The sequence below is a fragment of the Strigops habroptila genome, chromosome 4, assembly GCF_004027225.2.
Source record: "Strigops habroptila isolate Jane chromosome 4, bStrHab1.2.pri, whole genome shotgun sequence".
NCBI classification, from domain to species: Eukaryota; Metazoa; Chordata; class Aves; order Psittaciformes; family Psittacidae; genus Strigops; species Strigops habroptila.
In genome coordinates this window covers 12,289,604-12,303,311 of record NC_046358.1, presented here as the reverse complement: position 1 = coordinate 12,303,311, position 13,708 = coordinate 12,289,604, and the positions used below count along the sequence as shown (strand labels likewise).

The 13,708-nt window shown below is 43.8% G+C and overlaps 1 protein-coding gene across 5 annotated transcripts in view; it reads right to left on the bottom strand.

Moving 5' to 3' along the window:
• The window catches only part of MAP4K5 (mitogen-activated protein kinase kinase kinase kinase 5), a 68,234-nt gene that overhangs the window by 33,489 nt on the left and 21,037 nt on the right, over positions 1-13,708 (bottom strand). For all 5 annotated transcript variants that reach the window (XR_003991251.1, XM_030484901.1, XM_030484902.1 and 2 more), the window contains one exon: positions 12,964-13,021. Coding sequence is in view for 4 of the 5 variants with exons in the window: in XM_030484901.1 (XP_030340761.1) it covers positions 12,964-13,021 (58 nt within the window). In the remaining variant the exon portion in view is untranslated. The remainder of the gene's footprint in view (positions 1-12,963; positions 13,022-13,708) is intronic.

Below are 13,708 nucleotides of genomic sequence, written 5' to 3'. Positions count from 1 at the left end.
ATGCATGTAACTCATGAAAACCAGCCAAGGGTCTGGATAATTGCTAAGCCCTTCATGACGGCTTTCTAGCATGCCAGCCTGTCTTGCAATGGTTATCTACACACACAATCGTTTCAGTCTGCATTCCTTATTACATCCGTTGCACGAGGCACAAGTATCTCTTGAAGACCAACAGAGAAGGGCTGGCCTGGTGGCCTGAACACGATCCATCAGCTGAGACAGCTCAGCATGCTCTGAAAAAGCAGCAAAGGGATCCCACAGAGGGGTGGGAGCACGTGAGAAAACTCAGAGCAGGCCCTGCACAGCCATCAGACAGCCCCAGCTGGAGCTGGTATTGCTGTACCGAGACACAGTGCTCACAGAACAAGGGTCCCAGGAGTAGAAGGAAAGATCACTGCAAGCTGATTGCAGAATGCCCTGCCTGAAACCAGAAGAGATCACATACCACAAGCTCTTTATGAGAAGTATTTCATTTCAAAACGACTCTCTGTTAGAGCATATGGCCTGCACGCCCACCCAGCCACCGCTGACTCAGAAGAGAAGCACAGAGTTCTCAACACGCACTGCCTTGTCATGAGTGCTTTTTTGGATGAGGACAGCTACATAAGCACATTTGCACATCCTAAATATCCTTTGCCAAGGGGGGAAAAAAAAAAAAAAAGACATTAAAGCATTCTACTGAAAAATACATTAAGACCAGAGCAACAGCCTGGCATGCTTCTGCCACTTTCATTTGAAAGGGTAAAAGCTATCATAAATTTAAAGAAAATAAATAAATTTGTAGAGACAACGAAGCAAACTGAAATATCTGAGTGCTAGGAAACCCACTGGTACACTTTTATTATATCCCATGGAGAGAATTTCTGAACAGAGGATGTTCTCCCCAGAATCCAGAGCTCAAACACTGCAGCTCTGCCTCCCGGAAGCTCAGGGCAGGCTTACACCCAGCCCAGTGATGGGCTCCTATGGAGGAACAGATCCGCTGGCTCCCGAGGGTCAGCCCAAACAGCAGTGACGTATCAAATAACACCATCACAGCCCCACAGCCTTCCTCTGAAGAGCAACATTGCAAAAATCAGCCTATGGGGCCATTCTAGATGTGTGCCTGCTTTGTGATCACACACACATACACAACACGTGTGTATATATATATTTTATGTTATTACCTTTACTCTTCCTTTGGCATGAACAAAACTGTAACAGCTTGCAAGACATGAAAGAACAGAATTTAGACAAAGGTTTTAGATAAAATGCTGCTGCAGACAATGTTATAGCTACCATGCTCTCTCAAGGAAAAAAATCACTTTGTATGTTTACTTTTGTTTAAAGTTTAACTAGTAGAATTATCTCCTATCAAAATCAGGGATGCACACCCAGAAAACATATGCTGCTTTGTACTGCTCCCCTCCATTTATATGATTTGACAAGTCCAAGAGGTCTCAAGTACTGCTGTAAATTCTCTTTGGATTCTTCACGTGTTTATTTGACAAGTAACAGCATGACTAATATTTTTAATAACCTCTTTAAAAATAGATGGCTTTATTTGCTGTGCTTTGAAGCAACTTCCCTAAGCAAGGGCGTCACTGGCACCTGCTGGATCCACAGCAGCCAGGACTGATGTACGGTCCCACGGCATTTACAACCCCTTTGGATACCCCAGCTCTCCATACATACACCGGTACATAGTAGATGCTTACAGATACAGCAAAAGCAGCACCAATTTGATATAACAATTTCCAAATGACCACAACTTTTATGTCAATGATTAGCAGACTCTGACGTAACAAAAGAACTGCGAAATACAAAAGTAGAAGGGAACACACTTGCATGAAAACATCCCTGACTAATTTCAGTAAATCCTCAAGGGCTTCTTGAATTGCATAGAGAAACACTTCACCAGGGCAGGAAAACATTAGTAGAAGAGTTTCAAATGTCAAGAGGCTTTCTGTAAATGTAAGTAGTATTTTTTTAATACTGAAAAAAAGAAAAGGCAACACAATTTTCATAAATTTAGCACAGATTTCACACTGTGCTTGCTTTCGGGGTTACCCTTCAGCTACAACTTTGAATTCCTTCACCTAGAAAAGATCATTATGAACAAAGGATTTTTGAGTTTGAATCAGATGGATTCATTCCTCCCGTTTTTCTGACAAACTTCCTAAGGGAAATCGTTGAATGCTCACAGATAACTAACTGGAGCATTTTAAAACTACAGAGGTTTTTCAAAAAAGTCAAATCTAGGCAAGTTCAAAGGCAAAAGCCTCCCACCCCACACCGAAGAAGGTACTTTCTCTACCACTACGAGCCACCCATGAGCCCTCTTCATAATGTACCATCTTCAAATCAAAGAATCTTTGATACATCAGAAGCTGCATTTCAGAACATCTGAATACTGTCACAGCTGAAAACCATAATCAAGAAACATCCCCCTAACAGCAAAGACCTGCTGGCAGCAGCCAGAACTGCCCGTCAACAGCACATCGACTGGGCTGGCTACACTGGAGCAACAGCACTGTCAGTTTTAGGAACTGTGACTAATGGGGAAAAATTGAAGGAAATACAGTTATTTGGGCTGGAAAAAGACTGACAGAAGATAAGATAACAACCTTCATGGATGTAAGGGGAGAAAGGATAATCCATTTTCCAGTTTTATGATAGGACAATTAGCAGTGGGCTTAAATTGCCTTAACCTACATTCCCTGTATAGATGAAAAGCTTCTCCTACCACAGCACTGAACTCGAAGGGATGGGAAGCTGTGAAATTTCACATCAGTGGAAAAATATGAAAAAGCACTGAACAAACACCCATCAGGAGTGACTTAGGCTGATCCTGCCTGTAGAAGAGGAAGACAGAAATTATGACCTCTTGATTCGCAATTAATAAATGAAGAATCTATGCAAGAAATGGGGTTATCTACAGAAAAAGGGGAAGGGGGGAGGGAAAAAAAGCATTTGGAAGAGGAAAGGGAGGTGCTGGCTAAATTACAGAATCACAGAATAGTTTGGGTTGGCAGGGATCTTAGAGATCATCTAGTTCCAACCCCCCTGCCACAGGCAAGGACACAAGCTGATAGAAAACCAGCAAACAGATGGAAAGAAGAGAAGTATCCATGAGAAAAGTTTGGCTAAAATATGTAGAAAATGATTCTGAAAGATCAGACAGAGAGATAGGAGAGATGTATAGTCGTTCAAAGACGACAAGAATGAATTCAAAACAAAGGAATTCAGAGTTTCCAGGCAGCTGGAGTATTAATCTTGGCAAAAGACACTGGAATAGGGCAAAAATTAAATATCCTTGGATAGCATGAAAAAAAAGAAGACAGTAAGACAAAGAATATGTAGAAAATAGTTCATCGAGAGGGAGAGAGCAAGATAAAAAGAATTAGATCAAAGGTGACAATATATCCACACAAAGAGATTTTCATCTGTTTTAGTCATCACAGATTGCTTGATGCTAAACAACACGGAATTGGAAAAATGTACTTTTTGTCTATTCACATGTTTGCAATTATGGGTTATGTGGCATGCTGAGCAAAAACGTTGTTTGGGGAGCTGCTGTAAATCACACGAGCAGCGATGTGAGTCACTGCAGCTTGCTACTATTATGTAATTTTACCTCTGTGGCGAGACACACAGGACACAGGAGAGCGTTACAATGGAATAGTCTCCTCCGATCACAGCCCATGGTGGGTTGGTCGAGGCTGCGCTGCTTGGCGCAACCAGCTGCTTGTTCTCCAGCATAGCTGGCAGGGAAGAGATAGCTGAAACTTGCAGCCGTATCACTGTACGATGCAATCGGAGCAGATTTCAGGAGCTAAGCAAGGTAAGGCCTCATAAATTCATGACAGATCCATATTTAAATGGGAGATCATTGAGAAAACTGACAACCCATTAACAGCAGTGATTTGTTCTACTTGTAGACACCATTTCTCACTTACATGGAACTGGCATGTACAGATATCCTGCCAAGTCCTAGACGGAGAGCACGTGTATCCTGAATCCACATACACCGCTCTGCAGCATGGGAAGGCTCTGATGGTTCTAGAGCCTATCACACAGTCCTATGAGGTCTTCTGAGCATACCTGACCTTGATGGTTTTTAAGCAAGTTTATTCCTGGTTGTACTTTCATGTGCTCTGCTGATTGCTTTGAGCCACCCTGCAAAAAGACTCAGGGCCACTTCCCACAACTGTTCTTGGGTCAGATGTGAATCCCTTCATTGTCCAAAAGGCTCCTCAGGGGAGAAATTCATAGTTACCAATTTAAATTGGTTTATTCTGCATTACTTCAGTGCTGCACCACAGGGCTGATGCTGTGTGGGAACAGAGGGAGGGATGGGCAGGCAGCATCCAGGGCTCACCCGCAACAGGGAGGAGAGAACCGACAGCATCTGCAGACATGCACAGTGCCACCAAAGGATGGGACAGAAGCACTTATTAAGAAGCCAGATCTTCAAGGTGCCAGCCAGCCTGCCCGCGCTCCTGCCCCAAGCCAATGCCCTCAACACACAGTCCTCACAGGCCCCAGCATGCTAAAGAGACACGCCAGGCAGCCTGACAGGAAGTGTGACCTGCGCTCCAAAGCCTACACTCCAAGCCTCTCCGAGGAGCTCGACTGTAGATACTTTGCAGATTTGGGATTTTTAACACTATAATTAACATTTGCTATTTAGAATTGATATGTTGTTTAACAATGGGACCAGGTGGACACTGTTGTGCGGTGTGTTGACCATGTGTGGTGTTGTACGGGATGCTGAAAGACAAAGAGCAGGGTCACACCATCACTGATGAGACCGAATGCTCTCACTGTCACCGTAAAACCTGCCCAAGAGATGCCCACCTCTGTAAGCTAGCAGAAGCAACTATTGCCTCTTTGGAGACCAGTTCTCAGACGTTTTTTATTTCAACAACCTGAATCCCTGAAAAAGGAGAGAAAGCCCCACGGGAGTGACAACCTGGCAGTATCTATTCATCCCAGTATACAAACTCCACAGCCAAGCAATATCCACGGGTCATCGGCTCTTCTGCGTTGACTTTCAGACATGCCCATGCTCACTAGTTCTCAATCACTCACCCCAAACCACTCTCCTGAGCCTCATGAGGGTTCATTCTCTGCTGATAAAAGGGATGGCTTTCCCAATATGTAGGCTTTTGTTAAGACTGGAGTTTTGCTGCTGGTCTTTCCCCATTACTCTCATTTAGTTTAAGTCCCAAGATACTTTCCAATCCCCATTTAGAGGATTGCTTGATATAGCTCGAGATAGTTTGACACACAATATGACTGACAGGATGCAAGGCATTATTGTAGCATCCTCTCCCATAGCTCTGACACATACACGACTCCTGCTTTCTTCACCACCCTGCGTTGCTCTTTACCAACCATTCTGAAAACCAATAACAATCTTCTTTAAGAAGGGGAATAATTTTAAACCGCACTCAAGTATCCAAGCTGTTTTACCCATGCCTCTTTTCTCAGGATTTAAGGAAACCCTGCAGTCTGACAGAAAGAATTTAGATTCCCCAAACTTGACGCTCAGAAACTTGATTCCAAGCAGGAAACAGCTATTTGGAAACAATTCTGTTTCCACCAGCAAATTTTCTGCCAGGCATCTAGCCGCCAACTGCTAACCACCGATGGTACTGATTATCTCTTCACTGATATAAAAACATTACAGATTGCAATGCAGTCCGTATTAAGTTGCACAAAAGTTTTCAGCGTGCCTGGTCTAACACCAGAAACAATTTCCCTGTATGTGTTCTCTTCTGCCCTGCTTGGATCCTATTTATGAGCAGCCACGTCAATGTATAATCTATATTCCTATTCCTGAACATTTTCACATCTTTTCCTTTCTCTTTCCCTTATTTACTTCCTGTCATAAACCTCAGCCTTTCACGATCCTGTCTTTACTCTCCCATCCCACCACTGCCACCTCACTATTGCTGTTTTGATTCATGTATTTTGTCAAATGATGTGTCCTCTTAATTCACAACCTGCCTTCACCCCAAGTGTCACACTCTGCATTACCTTCCAACCAAAATTACCTTTCAGCTTCCTTCCCACCCATAATACTCCTTCCCCACCACAACCCCTTTTGCTAACCTTCTTCATCCGAGAAACTCTGTGTTGTAAATGAAAGCTTACACTATATGGAAACATGAGCTCACCCATTCTGGATACATACACTTCTGAAAGAAGAATAGTAAGTAAAAGAAGTAAAACTAGACCAGATTTCAAGAAATTAATGTGATTAAAATGCTAGGCACTCTACATTAGAAAACCACGCTGTCTCTGTTTTGCTTTGTGTATGCTCCAAAGGCAGGCTGAGCAGCTGTGCGAGACGGCAGCAGTACCACTCAGGACATGGCACGGCACAGGCAGGCGATGTCCAGGCTCTAAGAGCTCTGGCACACTTGGAAGCTTAGGCGTTCAGCCCTGGGTAGCTCCTAGACAGATGCTGCAGCCACACACCCAACTCTCCCAAGAAAACAGTGTTGGTGCCCCCTGGGGTTATGGTGATGCCAGCCTGATGCCACAGGAGGTGACAGCCAGCAAACAAGCACAGGAATGAGAAGGGAGAGCTTCTGGTAGCGTGAGACCAGCCACTTTATGCTCTGTGCATAAAGCCTGTGTCTATTTAAACTTGTCATGCACAAGGGACACAATCCCAAACCCAACCACGTTACACACCATAAGGCAGCGAAGATACAAGCAGTACTAAGAAGTTATTTTCATGGATCTTCAACCCCAGGTGCTGCCAACAACAGTTCAACCCCTGCAGACTTGGTTTAAATAAGCCACAGGCTTGTTCTTCCCCCTAGTGCATATCATGTACAGGGAATTTATTATACAGAGAATAAGGCTGCATTGCTGTAGTGCTCTTCTTCAGTCCCCCAAATGTTCTGGACTGACAGTGCAGCTCCACTGTGCTGCTGTTGTGGTCCAGAAGGGACAGCCGCCCACTGCAGCCTGACTCAGCTCTGCAGCTGTGCTCCTATGTGGAACACAAACCTCCGCATCTGAACCAAGAGATACAAAACAAGCGTAACGAACCAGACCTGGCTTTGAATGTACTGAGCACAATACTACACACCTTTGGGTGACTATTTGCGCCTTTGTACAAAACCCCTTAAACAGTTCAACCTCCAGTTTAAGATCCAACCTGAAACAGGTAACTGGCTACTTCTGGCCTTTACAGGGATCTCACATGGAAAATGCAAACATTGGACCAGATGAAAACCAGTAATGAGATTCTTCTGTAACCTTGCAAAAGATACAGAGCATGACAGATTACTGCCAACCCTCTGAGCATCAAAGGTTTCCGAGGGCACTATTTATCATTACAGTAGTATTTAAAATGGACATTAGTAGATATTTTGTTTATTACATTTTCCCAGGGAGAAAGTTCTGCGGCAGAAAACTACACTGGCAAATAGCTACCTCTTTGTATCAACTCCCCTCTCAATTCATCTGCTAAACCCATAGAAGGAAGTGGCTTTAGTGTTCCAGATGGTTTTGGCTTCTATGCTGAGTACAGTTGGATTAGTTTCTGAAATAGAATTGGCTCCCAAATTATTTGAAGCATTTGTACTCGGTGAATGCTGGGAAATGTCATTAGCATGCCATAATACTTTTGCCTAATGCTCTCCGAAGTCTATGCCAAAAAAAAAGTGAAAAACACTGTCTATTTTGATTCTAGCAGCACGGCTTAAGTAACTGTGGTAGCAGATCTAGCATACTGCCCAAAAATGCAAATAAATTAATGACAGTAGCCTTCTAAGTAGAGAGTTTATTTCCTTTGTCTGGAGAAGAGACAAAGAAAGGTGATAGCAGATGAAAAAAAATACGTATTTACTTTGGAGTCATGGCTGTAGGTTGGAGTCTTCTTGCCTACCAACTCACTCGCTACCTGCAGCGGACGATGGAGTAACATAAACAAACCACAGTTACCTAACCATGTCAGCAGTTTTGCTAGGTCTCCCAAAACACTGCCATCTCAGTGTGTGCAGCTTCTTGCAGCTTTAATTCAACACATTCCTCACCTCCTCTGGGGCACTCTTTGCTTCAGAGTCTTTTGTCTTCTGCTCCCAATTCCCCACCTATGTATTAATCAAGTTTGGAGCTCTTATAAATCTGCTAATTAAGACCCATCTATGAGCCTCCTCTTCTCCAGAAGATGCATATAACTCACAGGCCAATTTCTCTGGTGATTAACTCAAGGATTTTACTACCAATCTTTTTCTAGTTGTACCCTATGGTCTGACAGGAGCTCATGCTGGTGGTCAGGGGGGCTGCCCTCCCCAGGGGTCCACCACAGCCAGCTGCAACAGCTTCTGACACTGGCCTGTTCCAGGAATTGATGGTGCTCTGCAAGCACAGTCCTACACAAAGCTATTCAAAACCCTTAAAATAAGTCAAAACATTGAAGCAGGGAGCAGCTGATTTTATTTATTTGTTTGGTTTTAAATTTGGAAGATTTTGAACAGCCATGTCTTCCTGCAAAGACAGCAAGCTGCTGCACAGTCCAGCCACCCTGCAGAGGCAGTAGACATCCCAGAGATAAACAAATGCTGTGAACCTTCCTTAAAAACAAAACAAACGCCCAACAAGATGGCTGCCAAGAGGCTGTGGGTGTACATGCTATGGATGGAGATCAGGTTGGCAACATTTAAAAAAGGATGTATTAAAAAAACCCAACAAACAATGAAATAGAAGAAATCACTTTTCAGTGAAATCAGAAATCACAAGTCAGACCAATAACATGATGAAACATATACGACATGGTTATCAGTGCTAATTTAAATGGGATTCTCAGTAGTGGTGACTTTGGGCCAGTCTTGTACTTTTTCACTTTGCTATGCAGCACCAAGCAAAGGCAGAGGCTGCTCAGTCTCCAACAGTTCCTGCTCTTCCCTCAGCTCTAACAGCAGAAGATTTGGCCTCTGCTTCAGTTCAGTTTTCAAAGCAGTTCTTCAAATCCATAGTAAAAACACACCTACTTCATCTGGATCGGGTGCAGCAACACAAATGCTTGAGGAAGCCTCTCACTACATTAGCAACAGGTTAATACCATCCCTTTTCTGCCATTAAAGCATTGCTCTGTCCCATCAGAGACCTGGTGGGAGATAAACCCAGCTGTGGTTCAGCCTCCCCAGCACCACTGCTCTGAACACTAGCCTCAGCGCTTCACATGCTGCCAAGCAGGGGCTGAGGGATCCCCGCTGTGGTTTCCACTGCATTCAATAGTGCCTAATTAGTCTTATCACTTCAATCCACATATATAAACCCAGCCCTGGTCTGGTAAGGGTAATAGCCACAGTAACCCAAAGGCAGTGGTTTTAGCTTCTCCACTGAACCTCCCTACACTGCTTCTACCTTCTGCCTTCAACAAGTATATCTTTGGCCACACAGTGAAATAGGTCACAGAGCCAACGAGAATTCGAAGTTAACCCTGTACTGAGACAGGTACAGGGCCCTTCAGCCCTGCATCCCATCTCCAACAGAGGATGCCAAGGAAGTATATGAAAACAGACCACACAGGGACCACAAACACCCTCCCTTTCTCCAGAGACTTATGGCTCAGAAAAACCCCTCAGTCATAGAGGTGATCTTTGTACTTAAGTCTTTCACATATTTTTCTCTCTCACGACTTCATACAGTTGCTTTTTGCACCTATGTAATCACAACTTAATACAGACCTGGCAGAGAAAACCACATTTCCTTGTTGCTCAGAGCCTGCCATCCGCTCACTGAGCCACAACCACTGACATGTGAACTATGTTATGCGCATGAAGCTGAATTTGCATAAGACCTGGCTGACTCTAGAAGACCAGAGCTGCAATGGAAGCAGTGGCACCACCAGCATGGCTGCTTCTTTACCTGCACTGGTACATTTCAGTGGAAGCTTCAAGAAGGAAAAGTTAAAGGATGAAGCTGAGCCTTTCTTTTCATTTATTTATTAGAATTTTTCAAATTTCTCCAACTGAAAAAGAAATAATCAGATTACAGAAACTTTTAACTGTTAAAAATAAAATAAAAAATATCTAAAAAGCACTTGGGAATTAACATTTAGGCTCATGGGAAAACTTACAACAAGCAGTGCAGAGGATAACATGCTTTTGTTGGATGTGGGACACTCCAAATTAATTTTTCTGTGATCACTTTAAAAAAGTGATTGGCCATCACCCTGAACACCAGGCCACAGGGTCAATCTCACGTGCTGTCTAAATCCATTCATGTTTAATTTATACTAAAAGCAAAAAGTCAATGAGAAGTTTTGGCACAAAACCCCCTTGGAATGCCTTAGAGGTCAACAGGAAAACCAAGACCCCATGAGGAGGGAGATGCAACTGCTGGTCTTCATGCTAAGACAAACTGAACTCCTCTTCCCCCATATTCTCTAAGCACATGACAGATGGGGACTCCCACTGCCTCCTTCTCCCAGCACTCCAGTCTCCATGATAATCTAGCTTGAAAGGAGGAACACAAGAGGCAGGATGAAGCCACCAAAACACTCCATTTTAGAAATATTCCCAGCCCTTTTGGTAAAACCTACTTCAGCGAGTTAAGCCAAATTCATGCACAGTTGCTTCACCATTTCAAAATGGCTGAAATGGCAAACAAAATATAATTGAGAGATTCCATCAAGAGTCTTAACAAACATTAAGGATTTTTTGGAAGACAAAACCCCCCAACTGTAAAGACATTACCACTCTTCCCTCAAAGTTTTCATCTGGGATTTCACAACCAAGAAATATGTGGTGAGGCACATGGCATTAAGCACTGATCCTCCTGTCAAAGGTTTGAAAATTATTCAAGGATAACAGACATGTCAGAAAAATTTAACTGGCCTAAAAGCCAGCTGAAGAATACTAAACTTTTATGAAAAATGAACACACTTACTGCTATTTAAAAGCAGTCTTCTCTGAATCTTTATTCATAAAAATTTTAAATTACTTGGTTTCTGAAACTGACTCTCCAATCCCTATATATACACCACTCACTGGTTGTAGAGTCCTCAACGGGAGAGGAGCTCGTCAGACGTTTTGGGTAAGCCCTCTAGAATTTGAAAAGTTCTGCTAGCTTGCATTTAACAGAAAGCTGGAGGAACTACAAAATACAACAGTAGGATGGGCAAAGCCATCTCTCAGGGCCCAACTTCTCAGGGATACACATTTGGAGAGAGTGGGAGGAGAAAGGGCAGACTTTCTGCTTACCAAAGACCTACAGTTATTAGCAAACCCATGATGCCTCTCTACCCGAGTGACTGAACAGAATCAAGCAATGGCAAGGAAATGAGACAACATATTTTCCTAAGAGGAAGATGGCACATCCACTTCACCTGCTAGCAGTGTACTGACACTGAGCTGCCCATTGAAATGGTAGTCGTTTAACACATGAATAGATACTGGTATTCAGGGACTGGAGATGTTTCAGTGCTGGTCATCAAAACCTCAAATCACAGCAGACAGGTTGGCAGGGACCTCCAGAGGTCTCTGGTCCAGCTTTCTGCTCCAAGCAGGACTAACCACAGAGTCAGGTCACATTGCTCAAGGCCTTGCCCAGGCAACTTCAGAAAATCTTCAAGGATGGAGATGCCACCACTTTGCTGGGCCCTGCCCCGGAGTGCAAACACTCTCCTTGTGAAGAATTTTCCCCACATCCAGCAGGACTCTCCGTCGGTGCAGACTGTACTGGCCGACTCTCATCCCTTTGCTGGGCACTCATGATGAGAGTCTGGCTGCAGCTCCTCTGTCAGCTCCTCCTTAGCCTTCATATCCCCAGACTAAAAACCACTCTTTCCTGTCAGCCTCTCCTACCTAGATCACATGTCTTTACAGATTCTCCTCCATTTTTCCTGCTTAAATAGTCTGTATTTACTCCCTGCAGCACTCCAGTCATGGAAACTATCTTTGTCTCCATAAATCCTACTGCTTTCTTATTGTCTCTTAATTGCTTCATAGGCTTCAGGTGTCAGTCCAGAAACACTCATTCAAGGGCAAGCATTCACAGGAGGAGCCTGTGCCTGGGAGACAGGACCCTGAACAAACACAGCACAGCAGTTCAGGCAAACCACAACCACACAGACACTAACATGGCAAAGAGACACAGAAGAGGATGACACTACAGAGGGATTTGAAAGGTATGCCAGTGACCAAGTAATGAGAGATTATTTCTTTGGACAAATACAAAATCCTTAGGTGGGACTGAGTTATGACTGAGGAGATAAAAAGCTCCTCTCCTCATCTTCACTGAGGACAATTTCTGGTTTCAACTCTCTATAGAACCATAGAACAGTTTGGGTTGGAAGGGACTTTAAAGATCATCCAGTTCCAACTCCCCTGCCATGAGCAGGGACACCTTCCACTAGACCAGGATGCTTAAAGCCTTGTCCAACCTGGCATTGAACACTCTCAGGGATGGGGCATGGATTCAGATTAGGCTTCAGCTCAGCAAATCTCTTGAGCAGCAAGCGAGCATCTCCTGCGTTTAGAAGTGGCAGAAAATGCATGGGGAAATGATAGCATGAGCTATTCTCCTCCCTCAGCACAAGTTAGAGAAAACACAGCACATTACAAAGCACAGGGCTCTGTTTTTCGCAGCGCATCTTTGGTGGGCAGTAGCATCATTAGCTGGTCCCTTCTGCCTTTCAAGTCACGCAGCTGCCTACTGCTTCAGAGCTCACAATTTACCATGTGTCCTTAATCTTCTCTTTGTATTAACAACTCACTGCAACATCTTTTTATGCAACAATCAATAAAGTAGATAAGAACAAACAAGGAAATGGGGAGCAGGACATAGCCAAAAGTAATGGTACATCCTGCAGCGCTTCCTGTCATCTAACCACTGAAACTACAGAAAAACCCAAACACTTCTTTTGTCTGGAGCTTCACAGCCGTGTGAAAATAAACATATGGAAAAAATTAAAATGCAATTCAAAAATACAGGAAAGAATGTAAAACTTACCAGGCTCTAACTTGATTATTTTTACAGCAGCCAGTTCTCCTGTATGAAGATTTCTAGCCTGAAATAAGAAAGTTAAAACATATTTAATCGCACTGCAAAGACACTCAGAGTCTTACAAACTGTGAAAAGATACGGTAAGATGTGTGCATTACACGTATGGCACAATGCAATTAGGTGAGAGCAACCTGGGTAAGGATTGTCTGGTTTTGGTATTAGCACTGCACTGACCCAGTTGGAGTTGTGAAGTGTTACTGGCAGTTTGAGTTTTTAAAAAATCCCAGCTACCTGTCAGGCAAATCAGAGTTCACACCTCTCAAACACCACTTTTAAGGGATGTTGAAACTGAGAAGTTACTGCCATCTGTGCTCGCTGAGGTGGTACAAAAGCACCATGCTGCAACATGGACTGTTAGAGCATGGAGCATGCAGTGCTCAACCACCCATCTCGTGGTGCTAAACCTCAGTGTGCTCTGAAAGTGGAACAGGTAGGTGGAAGGGCAGTGAGAATCACTGCAGATGCAGCATGGATGAGTCACAGTTCCCTGAGAACAGCTTAACTCTGAAAACAAACTCCTTCCAGCAGACCCTGACAGAGGCGAGTGGTCCCCATGACCCTCTAGAAGAAGGGGTAGGGAGCTCCAATGAAGCCTTGGCAGGGTACGCTATCAGCTTCACACTGAGAAATCAGTTCTGGAGGAAAATGTCACAGGAACCTCAGGTTCAGAAAGTTGAAAGAGGGGATTTCA